Source organism: Lepidothrix coronata, unplaced genomic scaffold, assembly GCF_001604755.1.
Source record: "Lepidothrix coronata isolate B3197 unplaced genomic scaffold, Lepidothrix_coronata-1.0 Scaffold124, whole genome shotgun sequence".
In the NCBI taxonomy this organism is placed as follows: domain Eukaryota; kingdom Metazoa; phylum Chordata; class Aves; order Passeriformes; family Pipridae; genus Lepidothrix; species Lepidothrix coronata.
The window spans coordinates 3,222,499-3,243,459 of record NW_016690304.1 but is presented as its reverse complement, the minus strand read 5'-3'; the positions used below and the strand labels follow the sequence as shown (position 1 = coordinate 3,243,459).

Below are 20,961 nucleotides of genomic sequence, written 5' to 3'. Positions count from 1 at the left end.
CCTACATGATATGCCAAGGTAGCTTTTAGTGCAGATGTCCTCCCTTCTAACAAGATTTTTGAAGGGGATTACTGTGTTATGCAACTCCTGCACATAGTTCAGTATCTTTGAAGTTTGCACTTGATTACAGTGTTTATTTTAGCTAAGATAAAAATCAGAATTTATGCACTAGTTACCCTTTTCCAAAGAGACTGGCACCCTGTGGGAATTCCAGTTTCTGTGCTTTACAAAAGACATTTCTTACACTGTCCTAGTATCAGGCAGGAGAAGAAAATCTGCATATAAACAACACAAGACAAACTGTAAGGCAACAGGAGAGAAAATGGAAAAGGAATGAAAAAAGGAGAGGAAGGAAAAGAAATTAAGAGGACACAAAGAAACACCACGATTCCTCAAAGAATACTATCCCACATCTTCGTGGTAAGCTATTCGTGAGGGTTGCTGAATGGTCCCTGACACGAATTTCAATTGTTCCTCTTACTTCCTCTTTGTGGAGGATGGTATTTTTTGGCAATTAATAACGCTCAACTTTTTTTCTTCCCCAGGCAGCGGATAAATCTCAGAGCTCATCAACATACTCAAGAATAAACAAAAAAAAGGAGCAGAGATGTATCACAGCCTAAACCCAAACTATGCCTGATAAAAGCTGCCTGCCAAACCCTTGAGCTATCTGGCAATCCCACAGACTGTATAAGACCGAACCATTACATCTCTAAATATCCAGGCTGCAGGTAATAGTTGTGATTGAGTTTTCTGGAACAGAAAATACCAGGAGAAAAAGAACCTATTTATTGATGAACTAAGCACAACCTAAAATTTCATCTGAATTTTACTCTACTGGGTGAGAAACATGAGATAATTTTATAGGGAGAAAACAAACCTGTAAATTACAAAACTAGTATGTTCTACAAATGCATGGTGCCATTTAATATGCCATTTAATAACCCAAACACAGAAACAAACCCAACAATACAGCAGCAACACTATCAGACAGGATGATCTTTCCAGTCAGGAAAAATTAACTCCCTTCATGAGGATTAAAAGGCAACTAGAGCAAGTCACCTGCTTTCTGACCTGTGAGTTTCCTCTAAATGGCAAGAGCAAATCAAGCAGCCAAGCCTGAGATGGTGGAAGCTGTAAGATGCAAGTCTTAAGGCTCTGTTAATGGAATGGAACAGCCATGTGGAAAGAGAAGCCTAAGTTTAGGCAGACACAAATTTAGGTTTCATCTCTGTTGGGGACTGGCTCCATTTCACCAATAAGTGATTAATCACAAACCTCAAAACTGGTAAATTAATTCACAACTTCCACTGGTGCTGCTCGGCTTAAAATCATGGTAAGTTCTACTTCTGGCTTCGTTTACCAAAGTGACAAGTAAATGTTTATTTGTTGCCCACTGACCAGCCAGACTGAGCTCCACACTTGCATGGGTGTGATCTTGCATCACTTCAAGCACATAACCCTGTGCTTGCTACAAGGGGTTCACCCTTGCTTGCTGTGTTTAGCATTTTCTAAGTGAAAAAGCAAACCATTATTCATGTCTGTTCTTTATTTCCTAAATAGTAATTAAGTCTCATACTTGGTTTTTTTACACATTTGGAATCTGACTTCTCCAAGCCCACACGCCTTTTCAGAGTGTATTTGACAGCACATCCCTGTGGGGTCAGCAAAGCTCACAGCCATGCTCAGGTGGGATGCCAGATTGGTTTCTCACCAAGTCAGAAGAGACTGATTCTCTTTCTGGTAACACATCAACAGCAAATGCAGAGCTGTCTGACACCTGCTTATCTGATTTCCTCGATGAACAAACTACACGCTGACCATAAAGTAGGCAAAAGGCATGCACTGCTGTGATTAATACAGTATATATAGGGGGAAGAACAAGGGATGGTAGTTATCCAGCTGCCTCTGACCTCAATTACTGTGGCCAAGTATGTGCCTGCACTGCAAGGCCTACACACAGTCAGCCAGTGAACTCCAGTGTCTCTGAATAACCTTGATATTCCCCTGCGTGTGCTGGCCATGACCCCAACAGAGGGAACTTGATAACACTGTAATAGGGGGATGAGATTGCTGGAATGGGAGCCACACAGCTGCTCTGGGTGCACAGGGGCTAAGGTGGGCATGAGCTGACAAAGCCATTCTCAGGGACACAGAATTGTACCTGGGTGCATCCCCAGGCTGCCACTGCCTCACGCTGAATAGTCACCAGCAGCTCTTTATTCTTTCTACTTCACATGCATATGCTTTGCTGTATCATAACATGAGAGTTATGATTATTTTTGTGGGTGAATTTAACACTAACAACCTGGATGATCATTTCTTATGCTCTATTTCATGCTGGGCCACATTCAGGAAAAAGGCTTCTACTTTCCAAAATAACTGTTCAACTTGCTGAATAACTGAGTTTTCTTATATTTTCTACAATCATTGTACGCAGACTACTTCATGAAGGAACTTGGAGGCACAACAAGGCACTTGGAGTAACAAACTGATCTGATGTTAATGTTACTGCTCCAATTTCCTAATAATTAAAGTACTTAGTATAACAATTACCTCTGAGGCCTCTTGCTGTTTGCTAAGTTATACTGAAGGAACGGTGCTCTAAAACAGCAATTCCAACACAATCCATGTGCTAGATGATGCACAGTACTCCCTTGCTGCAACACACTTCAGTACTCATATACACTGACTTTGTTGATAATATAATGAAGGGTCTCTTTCCTCTCTATTTTAAGACCAGGCTCTAAGTCCCAGAGTTTCTCAGGTAATTAGGTAGTATCTGTTTTGTCAACCTCCACAGAATCTTTTCAGGTAAACAGTACTTTAAAATACTGTTTTTCATTTGTCAAGCTCAGTGGAGGATTTTTTTTTTTTTTGAATCCTCCAAAGAATTTTCTTTCAGAGTTTCTGTTTTTTCTGAGTCAGTTTTCCCTGTTATCACAATGCCTCCTTGCCCACCTGCCTCCAGCAACTCTGCACCCCAACTCTGAGCACACTGTCAGGAAAATAACCTGGAGCGATTCAAGTTCACAAAAGTTGTTAAAAACAAAAACAAAGAAACAAATAAAAAAAGGGCAGGAAGGTACCACTAACAGCAGAACCCGAACTCAAGCATACCCATGGAATGCTAAGGAATTATAAGAACACAAACCAAAAGAACTCAGAGTTAAATAAAGACGTCATTAATCCCAAACCTTTCTTACTGTCACAGTGCTTTATCAGCAAGGACACGCATGACAGGAGGAGCAGATCTTACACTGCTACACCCACGTCAGAGCACAGAATGACACAGACCACGGCACTGCGACTCCTGGGCCAGCAAAACCGAGAGCTCCGTCTAACACACACAGAACCACTATTAGTTGTTTTTTTTGTTTGTTTTTTTTTTTTGAAGTCCAATTACATACTGAACACATTCTTAATGTACCTCACTGCTTTTCTGCATCCTGCTAAAAAAATCCATCCTACCAGACACATTGATTCCACGGGGAAAATAACGGCATTTGAGAAATTCCAGCTAGGCCGTGGACCTTAGAGATGGCTGTGATCAGCAAAGGGATCTACGGCCAAATTTATACTGAGCAACAAAGAACTCTGAGCCAGATCTGGCACTAGCACTGATAGGGCTGATATCAGAACCAGCACTACAGCCTGAGCTATTAACACTACTGAGAGCCTGCAGTCTCCATTTCCAGGCCTGCATTTCTTATACTCCAGTGAACCACGTGGCAGGATGCATATTTGAATGGAGTATCTATGATTTGTAACACTTTAGCTGTGCCCCCCAGTTTCAGTTCCGGTAATTCAGTCCTTCCCTTTTAACAGAATAATATTAATTCCATTTCTCTGGGAATATAATTTATATTAGACAGTAAGCACCAAATGGCAAGGAAGGAATACATATCACTTTTTCTTGTTATAAGAAAAAAAAACACAGAAAAGATTTTAATGTTCCAGAAAAAATACTGTTATGTGCTTAAGTTTCCAATGAGCCACTTAACCAGAGCTATCAAATAATTCTGGAAAGTTCCGTTTTCTTGAAAGAGAGGGATAATTTTGTGAACAATTAAAAGCATAATCATGTGTGACAGTTGCAATGTAATTTAATCCCTAGACGGGGAAGAATTGACATTTAAAGTAGTATTAAGTCAAAACCATTCATGCCATCCATTTCTGTACAAAGCATATTGACTTCTCTGTCTGAACCAGTAATCCCAGCACTAGGAGATTCTGATGGTAAGCCATGTAGCAATTTGCTGCTGAGAAGTTCTTAATTCACAGCCTTGCATGATGCCTAAGGCTGTGTAGTTTGGGCAGAAGACAACTCAGATTTGCCAGGATGGATAATTGCACACATGCCTTGCAATGGATACAGTCTGCAGCTGACGCTTCTACCACTGGTCTCTGTATGAGCATTTCTGAAGTCATTTACTATTTTTATCTGTGATGTATCCATAAAGCTTTTCTTTTTTCCTTTCTTTCTTTTTTTTTTAAAAACCAGCACAACACAACATCTTTTCCATTAGCTGACACTTTACAAAATGGAAACCTCAAACAGATTTAAGAAAATTCCATTTTCTACTGGAAAAAGATGGGTCATACGTTCACGTACAGAATGTAAGCAAGGAAGCATAAACACAGCAAACAGTGGTAAAAGTATTCGAGACAGTAGTTGCATGCAATGTAGCAAGCACCTTGCTTTTATAAGTAAGATTTAACATACACTATCACTTTGTTTGACCCATCAATTCTCCATTATTGTCTTAACATTACAATACAAAATTAAAAACCAAACAGTAAAGTCAGACTTGGCTCAACAGGGCCCTGGGTAACGTTGCTTTCAACAGGAGGTTGGACCAGATGATCTCCTGAGGTCCTTTCCTTCCGTGATCCTCTGTGCACACTTTTCTTTCCCCTCACTGACAAGAGCATGAGATGAGTCAAATGTGTGACAGTGAAAAGTAAGGTGGGGTTCAAAGGATACTGCAGTATTTCTGTCTTAGAAAGAAGGCTCCATTAACCACAATATTTGGATAAAAATAAAACCCAACCGAATAGTATTAAAAGAATTTCTAGCAACAGGGAGAAAAAACTAATACATGTTAACATACAGTAATGATGGGTTTGAACATGGTACTACCCGAGTGGTGAGTTCCTGGCACTGATTCAAAATACCCATTTCCATTTAGTCATATCTAGAGTCACCTGGATGGTGCACGTGAAATGCAGCTTTGGAGGGGAAAAAAACGTCTTCCCCATCAGACCTACATGCAAGACCTGGCCTGACAACATCAAGTGCTTTCTCATAAGCTTATTAGACATGCAATTAGAGAAAGTCTGCTCCTCCAGCACAGACATAAAACAACATGAGAGCTCTGCATATGCCTGCTCAGAAGGGGGCAACTCCTTTTGACATTCCTATACTAATGGATGATTTCTATGTGTAGAAATAATGTAGCGTGTGGACGTAAAAGGACCATTTTGGAATTGCATATATGAGGATAGAGGGGGCACTTACAATCTCAGTTTTATATGTAAAAAGACCCAGAATCTAAAATCCTGAGCAACTGCCTGGAGTGTGGGAACAGGGGCAGCAGCCAGAAGGACGTACAACAAACCAAAAAGTTAAAACCTGCTAGCCTGAAAGAGCAGGAACACAGAAGCACAAACACAGGCTGTTTCTCTTATTTTTTCTTAACAAAACCAAACCCAAACCAAACATTCCACCATTTCCTAACTATGGAAATAATACTCTGTCTGTGCTCTGGCTTTCATTCCCATGCCTGTGAGCGGAAGGGTGAGCATTTGATTTCTCCTCTTCTGTCTCCCTCCCTTCTACCTAAGATGTGAACACACCATTTGTTTTAAAAATCAATAAATTATTTGTATTTCTACTAACAAAGGTTCTTTTTGTGGAAACACCTCAGCTCTTAAGAAAAGATGCTTGTGATGGCAACTGTGGCAACCCTAAAGATATTTCTTAGAGTAACATCCTGCCCACATTTTAAAGAAAAAAAGATGCAATTTCCAAGGGAACCAAGAGATGGGTTTTCTTTACAGAATCACTGCTGAGCAGCTTTTTGCTCTGTAAAGCAACAAAGTCAGCAACACTACCACAGAGAACCAGAACAGTCATTTGATTTGTTGAAGATATTAAAGGGCTTAAACTAATGAAACTTTGAGGCCTTTGAGAGTTTGTTACATGGTACATTACCATGAAATACAAGCAAATTTATATGTATAGTTGTTAGCCAGAAAAGAGGGATTGGTTTTATTCATTTGGGAACACAAACTCCCCCAGTACTAAATGGAGATTAGCATTTTAAAAAATGTCAGCATGTTAAATTGAAATGTATGCTGATTGTCCCCCAAAACTGTTGCAGTGAAAGGAACTTTGATAAGACTTCTGCAAGGTAGAGTAATAATAACAATGGCTGAGTTTATGATGCTAATGCAGACGTAAATTTAAACAAGTAAGTAATTGTACAGTATGAGATGACTTCCCAGGTAGGATAAAGAAAACAGACTTTTTTTTGGAAAATATGTATGTACATGAATCAAGATATGAAATATAACCTATGTGGGATAGTACTTTGAGTTAAGTTTTCCCAATAATGGTACATCAAGGTTGGTGATCCTGACTTGAGATGTTAAAAAGCCAAGTAATACGGCAGGGACAAGTAGCTGTCAGAAGCTTTTACTTGCAAGTATGCATATTTGATCCTGGCACTAAACAGTCTTAACTCACCTCTAATTTGGGTTCTGCAGCACAAATGTAACATTCCCCACTAATACCTTTTATGTGACTCAGGATAAAAATCTGAAAAAGGAACAGGTGCCCAACTATCCCTAACAGAGAACAGGTATTTCTTCTACACTATTTTTTAAAGACATCACATACTATATTTTTTTTCAGTCACACTGTTTCTAGATGTATCCTGGATGACAGGACTTAAGCTGACAAGTAGCTGAGGAAGGAAAGGTCAGCTCTGACCTACTTAGGTCAGAAATGACCAGAAAGTGCTGAGAGGTGCAGGTCCGAGTGGAAAACTATTGCTGCAGAAGTTCTGCCCCTTGTGCAATTGGTGTAGGATAGGAAAAACAAAAAATGAGGAAAAGGGCATTTATCAAACTTCCCAATATATATTTGTAATGGGTTAGCATCACCTACAAATTTCAGACCAACCACAATGAAGTTTACCAAGGCTGTTTGAACTGTTCCTTGTCTTTCTCTCCCATGAGGCCTCAGGGCTTTCTTGGAAAAACAAACAATTAAAAGATGCAGTAAATGTCTTTTTTCCCTCAAATGCTTCCCTGCTTTGCTTTGTTTTCTCTAACTTTTAAACAGAGATCCGATTCGTGGCTGCTATTGCCTGCATCTAACTCGTTTGTACTACAGAAGTGAAAACAGGCAGAAAACTCTCCATGTTTAGGATAATTCTGGCATTAATAAAAACCAAGGTAGAATTTAAACTAGACACTGGCTGAAGAGCTTTCACCACTTGCTGTCTTCCTTTCCAAGAGGCCCATGTTCTGAAAATTCCTCTGATTCTGCTGGGTATAAGAGAATGTAGTCTGCTGTGATGTCTCTTACTGAGAGAAATCAAATGTATCAAAGAGCTCAAAACCTCTACTAAGGATGAACTCTTACATTTCTTTAAAGCAGAATGAAAAACCACAAAGAATTTGCAACCAAAAAAAGAAGAAAAAGGGAACCCCCTCCAAGAGTGTTCTCAGGAAGCCAAAACATTTTGAAAAGCATTACACTGTAGACACCTGAATGTGTAGCTAAACTGAGCTTGAGTTTTCGAAGGAAATGAAAAGCTACAGTAGAAGACTATTAGCTAAAGAAATAGAAATACAGGGAATGGGTTGCGGATGCAGTGAAGATCTAGTTGAAATGAAAGTATCTAGGTAAGACAGAAAAGCAAAATGAATGCTTTGCCTCAGTTTTCAGGGGGGTGGAGATCATGCACAAACGGTGAAGAGAACGGCTGTGCAAAACAAACTCAGAAAATCTGACACCATAAACTCTCGAGGGAACCTACAGCCCCCAGGGCAGAATTCTGAAAGAAACAGCAGTTGGAATACACATTCAGTAGATAAGATTTTTAAGAAATGTATCAAAATGATGCACTGTATCAGATAAGAACTGCAGTCTCAACATACATTTTCCATCTCTCCTAAAAATATGAAACATGGGTTCCTCATTCACTGCTTCCATGAACATAAGTATAGTGAAAGCATTTTGCAGAGAGTATACAAACCTTTTGCCCTCTTCTTTGTCTCTGAAAAACTTACAGCTGTTCACTTCTTTATCCTCCAATAAAAACAAAGAATTTGGTGAAACTTTTGACTCTGTGAATTCTTTTCCACTGTTCTTGGTATACTTCTGTTAGGATGACTTTATTACTGCTTCAGCTATGAGTAGTTGTTATTCATTTGAAGTCACTACTTTCCACTGTGTTTAATATCCTAATGGGATATTACTAGCTGTTACTACAATCCAGCTGTCTCATATTCTTCAACTAAAAACAACTTCATACAGAAGCTCTTTTTTTTCTTTAAGACATTCTAGGATTAAACTTTAATTATGCAGCATTAAGTACGTATTGCCTCAAAAACTGTCAACCTGTTTCCTTTGACTTTGCTATATATTTTACATGGCAGAATTCTTGTCCTTAATAGTACTAACTATCTTAATCTATGTCCATAACATCAATATCCTGACTAAAATGCTATCCAGACAGAGTCCAAATGTTCCTGTGCAAAATCAAGCTGACAAAGTCTCTATAATCTAACAAAAATCAGATGTCTAATGAGTCAAAAAATGACTGAGGAATGTGGATATGCCCTGGATCACCTATCCAGTGGTTTCAAAACAAAAGCTACCCTTGAATTAAGTAATCCTTGCTAGTGAAATAATAAAAAACATCTTAAGGGAAGCATCGTGCAGTTCCAGAGGCATTCCTATTACAGCTCAGCAGTACAACACACCCTCCACCATTTAGCTGCTCTCAAGTGTTACTCACATTATACCTGCAGGACCAAAATGAATGTTTTATGTACCTATGGTTAAGCTTGAACATAGCAATGCATAGCTGATAATCTGCATTAACACCAGTATTGGGCAGCATTTTACAGTTAGGAACTCTATTTTTAAAAACATTCTCTCTGCGTAATTACATGCTTGAAATGCTTCCTGAGCAACTGATCTAGAGAGTTTCTGCTTTTACTTTGATGTTGAAAAATTGCCCCCCGCCCCGTGAATGAGTGCCCTTGGTTCATTTACATTTCTCAATTGTATTTTGATCAACAATTTCTTATCCTGATTCAGCTTTGTAATCCCCTGTAATCAGCGACCCGTTGTTCTCTGGCACCACCTGCGAGCCCCCGTAAGTTGGCCACAGAACACTTCTACTTCCTCACCTTGGCTGCTGTGCCAACAGAGTATGTCTGAATAACCATCAGACTTACTAAAGCTTCTTACAAGCACTGAAAGGAAACTGGCATTGTCTGGAAGGTATCTAATTAGGAATGCAAATACATCCTCACTCAGAAAACAAATGCCAGGGTTTCCTCCACACTTTCTCTGCACTGGCAGTCAGTGCCTCTAAGGGGTGGTGGAGGAACCGGCTAACATTTCACCAAACCTCAAAAAAACCCTCTCATGACTGTGCCTGAATAATGGTATTCATTAAGCACAAAGCTGCACATGTCCCTTTTAATGATTTTTCTTTTTTTTTTAACCTCCTGAGCTTTTGTCAGGACTCGCAAAGCAGAAGCACAAGATGGTACTGACAGAAATCTTCATATCAATAGTGTCCATTTTGGTGCGCAATGAACTCATGATTTTAGGAATGCACTCTGCATTCACACAGTGCATGTGCACTGGGCACTGTGACTATCTACAGTTTCTTCAGAGCTCACTATTTAACCCTCATGCTTCAGAAAGAAGTACAGGGGATACAATATCCTTTTCCGAGTTACCCTTCACACACACATCACAAAGGACTAAGAAAATACAGTTTCCTGCAGAGTTGTGCCTGCGTCTTCATAGAAGCTGACTGAAGCTTTGTCATGCTCCTCAGTGCATTTCCCAATTTCCCAAAAATTAAAAAATCCATAAAGGAATCAGCTGACAATCAGCTGGAGGTCAAGCCCAAGAAGACTGAACATACAGAAGATTCAGATCTCACTGAGGAACAGACAGAAGCAACTCTGCAATCATAAAAAAAAAAGCAGGAGTCCCTGATTCACTAAGGGAAGGTGGGATGAGCAGTGCAGGCATTAAATGAAGTTTAACTATCTAGAAAAAAAATCAGACATCCTCTTAGCCTACGTTCACCGAAACAGGAACTAATCAGAGGATAAGCCTCACTCTGGTTTGTTTTGCCATGTAAATCCAGTTCACATAAACTTTTACCAGTATGGGCAAGATGTTGGATGTTTCAGGATCTTTCCTTAGTATATAAACAATTTCCTAATTGACAACTGCAATAAAGGTGACACATTTTAATCATTTTGCACATCGAAATTCCTAGTGAAACATTTCAACTTGCACAATATGTTAAGACTAATATTTTTCACATCAGAACCCCAACTCTCCCTCAGCCTTTTCTCACAGGAGAGGTGCTCCATCCCTCGGATCTTTTTTGTGGCCCTCCTCTGGACTCGTCCAACAGGTCCATGTCTCTCCTGTGCTGAGGACCCCAGAGCTGGATGCAGCACTGCACGTGGGCTCTCACCAAAGTGGAGTAGAGGGGCAGGCCCACCTCCCATAACCTGCTGGTCATGCCAGCCTGGAAAGTTTTCAGATTTAAAGGAAAAGAAATGAGTAATAACTTTGTTCTCAACTGAAAAGTCAAGGCAGAAGACAAACCTCCTCTGAAAAAAGTCTATTTATATTTTTATTAACGCTTAATTTCATTTAAAAACAAAATTGCCGAACCTCCATATATTACAGCTCAGGTTTTTTATCACTTGAAGTGGAATTTATGAACTGAAGATGTTTGGGAGAAATTCTGCGCCTGACAAAATTCTGTTTCAGATTTTAAAACTAAGCGGTTCTGAAGCACTTTCTCAGACTGCAGGAAAAACACCAGGGTAAGTGCAGTGATTGTAATTGTGTAAGACTGACAGAAATCAGGCTGTGAAGTCATGTGATGGGAAGCTGAAAAAACTCCAAGAAGGGATTATCAGAATCACCTGAATATACTCTCAAGTTCCTACGTTCCACAGGTTAAAGCTGGAGAACTGCAGATTTGGGTTTGTAGCTGCAAGTTGATAATTAATGAAGAGAATGAAGATTTTTATCAACCAAACATAACTAATTACTTTTAAAGAACAAAAGACATTTTTATGCAACATTCTGGTTTTGTACTCAATGCAATTCTACACTTCTAGAGTTACAATCATGTGTGTTTCAGGGTAATCCAAATTTCCCAGATCAGTTCAACCTGGATATGAGCTTAGGGGCACTGATCACATACACAGTTCTGAATTCTCCTCTCTAAATTCTCTCAGGACATCAGAATGCCCTGATGTCCTGAACTGTCTCAGAAATCAATACTAAAAGAACAAATTAAAAACTCACCCGAATCATCATGACTGAGCACCTGATGTTGTGAATCGCATCATACACCTTCTTAGAAATGTCCACAAACCGGTTATCATCAAACAGATGGACTGTGTTTTTACTTAAGCTCTCTAATGCAATATTTACTTGACTAATAAACTCTGGAATCACTGTTAAAAAAAAAAACAAAAAACAACAAAATCAAAGTTCAGTGAGCACAAAAAAGATAGAACATAAAATTTTTTTTCTTTCTGGCAAATCACATCACATTGATTAAAACCTTATTTTTAAAAAACATTATAGTAATAGCACGATTACTTTAAAGTGGGAACCCATTTGTAATTTTTATCACAGTGATAAAAGTTCCCATGGTGAGCACACAAGCTCTGGATGATTATACACTACTACAAAGAAGAAAGAAGTTTTAAAATGGGAGCTGGGGAAGCAGTTGTAAAAATGTGTTGGTAATTTCAATAGTAATTCTACCCAAAGAATCAGGATGAATAACTTGGCTTTAATTTGGAACTTCTGCCAGTTCAGAATCTGCTTTCAGTCTTAATGGAGACATAACCACCAAAAGATTGATGCTTATTCTTCAAATTAAGAAGTCCCATGATTGTAACCTGAATTTACCAAGGCAGTTTACCTTGTTTGATTGAATCACACAAACAGTTTATTTTGAGCCAGTTGGATATTAACCTGTGCTTTACCCAGAATGTCCTGGGAATTTCCTTCTGATGCTCCATGGCCTTACTCTGCATAGTGACCCCATACAACTGTATCTGCCTTGGTCCTTCCCATCAATTTGAAGCAAAGGAAACCCAACAGAGAGTGCAAAAAGAATGCAGATAGAAAATCCATCACACACAGAAGGACCTCAAACAAGCACAGATCAAACTCATTTGCAGCAACTTATTTCCTGTCAATTGAAGTCTGAAGACAGAGAAGAAATCGAAAGTAAAAGGATCAAACTGAATGTCTGTAACATTCAATATGAATAACGGAGGTACCTCGTGGTGCTAAAGCTATTTTCAGGCAATGCCTTGGTTTCAAATACAACTATAATATGTGTTCCATCCCTTACTCCACAATTACACACTGTGTAATTCACAAATTCATACCACACGAAAGCAACACTATTAATACCATAAGTGTGCAACATTTCAGGCAAATTTTGAAGTACATAATAAATTTGCATGCAGACAAAGCTTCAGCTGAAGACAAATGGATTTCTAAATTAGAAAACTGGCAACATATACTTTAAGTATTAGGAAAGATGCCCCAATCCCTAATTCTAATTCTTCAATCCCTAATTCTAATGGAGAAACCCACATAACCCTTGGAAACATTTAAATTAATTCTTAAATTACAGTAACTTCACTGTCTTTGGTCTCGGCTGTTTGTCCCTGGAGTGGAGAAAAGATACTTGACGTGCCAGTTCTCAGAAATAACAAACTTCAGTTAATTCAGTGGTAGTAGGAAGGTTCACTTTCTTCTGCAGAATAGGTCCCCACAAGTGTGAGACAAGTAGCTGCCATTTGATTTGAAAAACAGGGTCTTTAAAAATCAATGCTTCCCTCTTCAGATTATCACTTGAATTATCTTGCCTTCCGAAAAGGTCAATGGAAAGATTTCTTAAATGGTACCGAAAAAAGACATGGTACATTTTTCATTAGCAACCAAATGAAGGAATAATGAAGGAGAGCAAGTGCCTATTTATTTAGTGCTTTTGGGGGGAAAAAAATCACGGAAACAAACACACCGTTTCAGGACATTTTTTTCTGTTAAGCAAAGATCCTGACCAACAGACTATCAAAATAATTGCAAGTGTGGAGGTTTCGAACTAAACAGTCACCTCATACATCTACAAAAAGTTATTTGTATCTTCATATCTGTTGTAAAAATACACAAAGGAGAACATGAGAAGTTCCCAGGAATTCAGGATTTCCACTGGTATAGTCAGTTAGCTATTCAGGCTGCATCCTGCACTCGATCCATATTCCATATGCTTATTAATGGCCTTTTTACAGTTCCTCCTGAGGCCAAACTCATTATCACAGTGTATTTGTTTGTCTGAATAAATACATCACTTACGAAAAAGAATTAAATGCAAATATGTACCCTATAGCTCATATGCTACTGGCAGAGTCAGCACTAAAACACAGGCTGCACTTGGTTGCAGAAATATCATCTCAGTGCCTTCCCTTGATTTGAGATGGTTGCTTTTCATCAAATCACTTTTAGACAGACAATTAAAACAAGATTAAGCTGTAATTTTAAAATACATACACACCAATCTGCTAATGAAGCGTAAAAATATGCTTGGGCTAGTATAAGGTTATCCACCAGCTCTTATTTCTTGGTCATTTTCCCTGATAATTCTCCCAAATCCAGGACTCCTTGACTGTGATTTATCTAAGTTTTGAGTTCCCAACAAAATGACTCGGGGAAAAAAAAAAAAAAAAAAAAAAAAAAAAAAAAAAAAAAAGGGAAGTAAAAACACATATGTGAGTTATTATCCATGGATCACTGGCATAAAAAAACCCCTTATTTCATAAACCTCAGATGGTTCAGGCATCCCTCTGAAATACTGCATTAAGTGGACTAGAATTACATTAATAATGTGCATTTGCTGTACTCTGCTTTGTTTTTCTATGCAGACTAAATATAGTGTAGAAGTGGATATGAGTGATAACAGGTGGAAGAGATTTATTTTTTCAGTCTTTCAAAAGCAAAGAATAATTACACAAGTTGTACATAAAATGAAAAATATCAACTGCTAGACAATTAAGAAGTATTATTATATTTTTGTGATTTTAATATTAAAATATCTTGAAGAAAACATAATTTGTTTTTAAATTTTTGTGGGGAATTTTTGCCTTTTTGTTGTTGTTGTTGTTGTTATTATTGTTTTATTGGATGTTTTATTTTTTTTCTATTTTGTTTCTCCCTCAACAACAAATGAAGGGCAAATTTCAATATGAACATCTGTAATTTTGCCTCCCCTGAGGGGTGAGATGTAGAAAGGAGGACATCTTGGAAAACACCAATACTGTTCATAATCATAATGTTCAAAGTCCCCAAACTAATCTACAGATTTCACGCTACCAAAAACACACTCTGTGCTCTTCTTGAAATGGAGTTTGTTTATTTTAAAATTCATCATGTATTCCCTAATTCCTCTCTTTTCTTAAATAATACTACCCACCTTTCCTTGTAGGCCATGCCTTCTTAGTTCTCTAATATTTTTTGCTCAATTTTGTCATCTCCAATCAGAACCAACTAATGAATCCTGTCCCTCGTTTAACAGCAGTCAGGGCCCAGCCTTTAACTCACAGGCTACATCTGGATGCCACTATCACATCAGGCAACACAGAGAATTAAACTTCACTAATCGCTTTATTCCAATTAGCAACTCTGTGCCTGTTATTTTTAATAACAAACTGATCAGGGAAGCAGATTCCCAGCTTTGCAGAAGGCCACTGACAACAGGTGAGAGCAGAAGCCACTGTGCTTGCACTTTTTCATTAGGTTAACTGATTAATATCACTTCAGCAGCCACCAAGACAGCTTGATACTGAAAAAGGAAGTCTCCACAACTAAACAGTCCACGTGTGTGCAACAATCACCTAAAGAATGTTTTAATAAAAAGAACACACCTTAACAGACCTCCTAGAACTGATGAGAAAATAGTGACTTCCTTTTAATTCAAAATATTTATGGTTTTTATAGGGGGGAAAAGGGGGGAAAAAAACAACAACAAAAAACCTGTTTTATCTGTTTGACAAAGGGAAAAAAAACAAGAATCACCTTCATAAAAAATGAAACACGGATTGCATATTTTTCATCATTCTTATACTCAGTTACTGAAAATAAGGCTATTTGGTCCTATGTCACCTCTGGGGACATTTGGGTTTCGTTGGTTAAAACCAGTTGTTTGTCTGTATAATCATACTTATTGTATTATTTTATTAAATTGTTATTCTGACTTCTAATCTCTCTTTTGAGTTGGGTTCACTTCCCCTGCCGGTTTACCTTTAAACCAGCACAGGAAGGATCTCAGGATTGCTCATTGTGCCCACTCCCCACCCTGACTATTCAGAGCATAAAGATCTATAAATTATCCTTGTGGAAGTTTTTGCATAATGAAAGTGTAATACAACACAAAGTAGCCAAGGCAGAGGCCTGATGCACACACACACACACACACACACACACACACGAAAAAAAGAAGTTTCATAGTAAAAGCCAGATGTAATTAGTATCTGCTTCTCTAACTCAGACACATGCATACTGCAACTGTGTATGGGCATTTGGCAACGTGCAAGGCTGTCAGATTGGTGGCATAACCAACAAGCACACAGCTGAGCATGTACATATCTATAAAAAAAAAGCATTTAGAGAATTATCAAGCTATATATGAATGTACAGAATATTCATTTATATGGATATGTTTACATTTGTATTTCTGTGTAAGCTATGCCGGATACACAAGAGCACTTTTGTGGTATTGGATCTTCCCAGCTAATAGGGGTAAGGTTTTTAAGAGTTAACTGCCCTGAATACGAGAAAAGACTGATAATGAGTGAGATCTAATTATTGGCAGTGTGTATTATTAATGAATGGCAATCCAGTAAATTGCTGCATTTAAGTTAGAGAAGGTCCTAATTTATTTCTCATTTAAACACACCCATGACAGTGATTCAACTTCCTACCTGGAAAACAGAGTTATTTTCATCTGCCCCAAGACAGTTCAGATGTACACAAAGCTGCTGTTACTCTGTAATGTACAGGGGATTGCTTGTGATTTTGGAATCCCTAGACTTTCCCAATGGGGGACTTTTCCCCTCTGGACTCTCCCCACAGTCCCTGCACAGCCTGGCAAATACCTGTAACACTGCACCTGGGAATTAAGGCAGTGCCTGCAATTAAACATCAGGGGTCAAGATGCCAGTGGTGACTTAATGGGATCTTTTTTGGGTTTGGATTTGAGGGTCCCCTGTATGAGGTATTTATCAGAGGCAGGTCACAGCATTCAAAAGAGAAGAAAGATAATTTAAATAATTTACATAATCCTCCTTTTCTGAAGTCTTCTACCTAATGCACTTTGCTGCCATGCTCAAGGACAGACTGACCACGAGATCTCAGATGAAAATGACATTTCCCCCTAGGACAGACTTGGGAAGAACTTCAGAACGTTTCTCTCATTTCTTAGCAGACAGTGTGGACCATGTGGGCCTGTCTCATCTCATCAGTTCCCTGCTATTTATGAGCTGTGGAAACATCCACTACTCCTGACCTACTCCTGAACTCAGTTCACAGTTCAGAACAACATGACCTTCTTTAGTCTAACTAAAGTCACTGGTCTTCATTTAGAGGCATCTGCACAAAATAGAATGTCATACGGCTACATATGATACAATAGATACATATAAGCTAAGACTAGCAAATAACCTAAGTCTGTACCTAAAAAAACAAAAACCCCAAAGCTCAGTCAGCAAGAACGAGGAGACCACTAACACATGAGGCAGTTCCTACAGGCTGCTGACCAAACACTGCCAGATTGGGATTATTCAAATGTACTGAACAGGACACAGAAAATGCCATTAAAAAAACATTAAGAGGAAATTGAGGTCTTCCTGGGGGGAGTGACTTCATTACATGTAAGAGAGACTATCTGAACAGAGAACAGCTTTTCAGTAATTTAGATGGGGAAGAGAAATCCTGAGAGTTTAATAAAAACTAAAATTAAAACCACCCCAAACCCCTTTCTCTGTGAAAGTTGCTTGGTTGTATTGTGTAAGCATTATGCTATATTAAGCTAGAGAATGGTGTGAATTAGCAAAAAACTTAAACCAATCAGGCCACTGAGTATTATTATATTATTTTTTCTGTTAATTTTATGTTTATTACTAATTCCTATGAACTTTGAAGCAGTAAGAACGTTTGACAAAGCATATAAAGGGATATTTTGAGGTAACACTATTTCAGTCTTTAAAAAGACTCACCTTTGAAAAGCTCATCTAGCAGATATTTAAAGTCATTTAGGAGCATTCTAAAAGAATTACCTGTTTTGAACTGAAATAGAAAACTTATGAAGGCTGATTTGGAGAGAAGTACTGACAAGACAACAGAATTCACAGCATGCAATAAATTCACCATTGCATTAATTTACCCATTTTGGAAACAGGCACCCTGGACCATGGAATAAACTCTACTCTGTGTGCAATACCCAGTTTTGGCTGAGGTTTTGTACAGGAGCATTGCCATGACTGCAGTGGGGGTTTCCTCAACACCCAGGAATGCCTGGACTCACTTACTGTGTGTAAACACACCAGACACATTCCATATAAGCATTTTATCTGTAAACACAGTTAAAAAAAAAATAGTGCAAAATTACTTTTTCGCCTTCCCTCTCATATTTTTGAAGACTGGTTTAATTTATTTTATTTTTTTATGACTGTAACACTTCACCATTTCCAACTCCATCTCTGTAACTTTATATTCAACTGCATGAACACTGTATATACACACATACACACCCTGGTATCCACTAAAGACAAGATAAAAAAATATTTGAAAGATAATACAATCACTTTGTCTCATCACTTGCAACTGCAAAAATGAAAAATGAAACCCATTTGAAAGCAGTGGGAAGAGAATCAGCAGTCCACAGAAATGGAGAATCATCTGGAAGGATGTTAAGAATTCCTGAATTAACCTGTTTCTACCACTTGATTCTATTATTAAACAATATCAATGCGATACAGTCTTCTTTCAATGATTATTATTGCTGATTTTATGTCAGGATAGTCTGAGTTTTAATACTTAGTATCTGATTTCAATTCCAATTAAAAACTGTTAGAGTGAATGAATTGTGGCAAGTTACTGTTTTCATTTGAAGGCTAACTTAAGCATGTAGAAGTACTGGAGAAAGCTACCTACAACAATAAAATCAATGGATAAACACTAAATATATGTCACTAAGTATTTCTAAGTATCTATGAGTTCTGCTTAGTGAGAAGTCACAGTAAAACTACTGTATTTTTAAGTGCAGTTATATTCTTATCCTATAATATTTCCCAAAACACAGCTTATGCTGCATGAACATACTGACTTACCTGGAAGTGAATCCACAAGTGGAATGTGTGCCAATTCATTCTGGGAAAGGGACTTTTTTTTACAAACAAACCTGCTGTAAGATCATTCCTTAATGTCAGATATATGGATTACACCTTGTGTTTATGCAGTAAAATAGTGTTCACTGCAGACATGAGCATGTTTGCCTACAAAGTCTTTCTGTAAGCTCTTCCTAAGGCTGTACTGATCACTGTGCTAAAAGACTCCGATTATTTCATAACTATAAGCTAAACTTAAAGAATCAAACCAAAATCTGAATGTTGCCATTGTCACAGTAGGCCACAAGGCACGGCTATTTAAACTGGCATTAAATGAAGCGACCATCCTATAGGGACAGAAAAAGTGGGTTTTCAAGTGGTGAGTGTTTCACAAGCAAAGGCAAGTTGAATCTGCAGGTACACAGAGAACTGCAGCAATGCCATTCTTCAAACTTCTCTCTCTATTTACCACCCTAACCAGAGGAAACAAATGGTGCACCACAAAATGGAAATGAATGGCTATGATTAGGGTTGTGGAAGAGAGCCTTCAAAGACACCTCAAGAGATGCTGGCTCCTCTTTGCACCTTGCCTGCTTGCAGACAACCTGACACAACATGAGCACACCTAACTTTTGGGGCTAGAACATGTTCCAGTAGCACGTTTCTGAGCATGTGGGGTCCAACTGTGGCAAGTTGTATCTTGAGAAATAGCTTTTTCACTGTATCATCAAGCAGCACTGTGCAGGGCACATGCAGACAGGGCTCACACAGCTGAGGAACTCTTGGTCTCATTAAAACTCCCAAATTAAAAGCTAAGTTCAATTTGCAAAGCTTGGATTTTTTTTTTCTTAAAGGTTTCCAGATCTGAAACATCTTGAGGAAAATAGTTCCATTCAGATACCTCCAGAGATGTGTGCACACATTACAGATCTGCTGCTCATGAGGTACTTATTCCTGCGGTGCTAATACTGGCATAAAATTAATTTATTTACGTGCTGTTCCATATTATTTTAAGCATGATACTGAAAGGTTAGATATAATTCAGTTGTCTTGCCTAACTAATTGGTTATCTTAATAAAAATCTCATCCAAAACCAATCAGTCACAAGGAAAGAGATAACAAGAAAGAAAAGCCTCACCAAGCCCCCAACCTTGAGACCAAGAATTATAGAACTACAGGGAGAACTTCCATAATGTTTAAATTCCAAGTGACATAAAGTTTCAAAGTCTCAACAAAACTGAGGCTGCAAACGAAACAAAAACTGCCATGGGGCTGATGGGCAACAGATTTAGCAAAGCAGCAGGAAAATGGAATGCCTAAATTTCATTTAACTCCAGTCATCCTGTAAGTTAGAAAAGAAGGAAAAAACAGCTGAGTCACTTTCAGAAGTTCAGAGCATGTAACTGAGCCCTATTTTCCCAATATCACAGCCAGGCAGAATATTAGTTGGTCTTTGAAACACTAGCAGTAGATAACAATCTAAACATTTAATTTTGAAATGCAGCCAGTTATTTTTGTAAATAACTAGAAATACTGCCTTTTTTATAAATCTGGTTCCCAGTGGGTGTAGCATCAACTTACAAAACCTGAACATAATTGAATCAGCAAAAGATAAAAGATTCCAAGCTTTTTTTGGCCCAAAGACAAAAAAAAATTGCATATTCCACTGGGAAACATCAGAAATTAATACCGTTTCCTAGGCAGAATAATTTTTGACATACATGTTAGCAAGCAACAAAAGCACAGAAGACAAAATGTCCTTTAGCAAAATGTATTTGGGAAAAGGATCACACTACATTTTAGTTCTATATCTACTATAATAGTAACTTGGAATAAGTGAAATAATTTAATCAAGAAGAATTGTATTTCATGGAAGACTGCTGACATATCGGAAGCAAGCACAAGACAACCACAGCTTGGTAGCCAAAATCCTCAAGTTCTTAGTTACAGTGAAATACCAGTAAACACTGTCAACTGCAGAAAAGATATTTTTCTGAATGGTGCCAGAAAAATACTGTGTCCAAATTTGAAATTAATAGCAAGCCTCAAAATGACTCAGAAAACACTGCCTTGTGACAGAGACTAACTCTGTGTGCTTCCTGTCTTTGCTGGGAGCCCTCAGTGCACTGGTCCCCTGCCTGCTCTCTCCTGTCCCGTAGGACCATGAACACCAGTAACACCCAGTAAGAAAGAATGGGGACCTGTACAACCATCAGCAGAGTGAGTGGCAGTTGTTCCAGGAGTTCCAGTGGATTTGAAATT

The 20,961-nt window shown here is 38.3% G+C and overlaps 1 protein-coding gene across 11 annotated transcripts in view; it reads right to left on the bottom strand.

Moving 5' to 3' along the window:
• Positions 1–20,961, bottom strand: part of CTNNA3 (catenin alpha 3) — a 438,877-nt gene that overhangs the window by 69,152 nt on the left and 348,764 nt on the right. For all 11 annotated transcript variants that reach the window (XM_017826101.1, XM_017826103.1, XM_017826104.1 and 8 more), the window contains one exon: positions 11,600–11,751. In XM_017826101.1, coding sequence (XP_017681590.1) covers positions 11,600–11,751 — 152 coding nt within the window. The remainder of the gene's footprint in view (positions 1–11,599; positions 11,752–20,961) is intronic.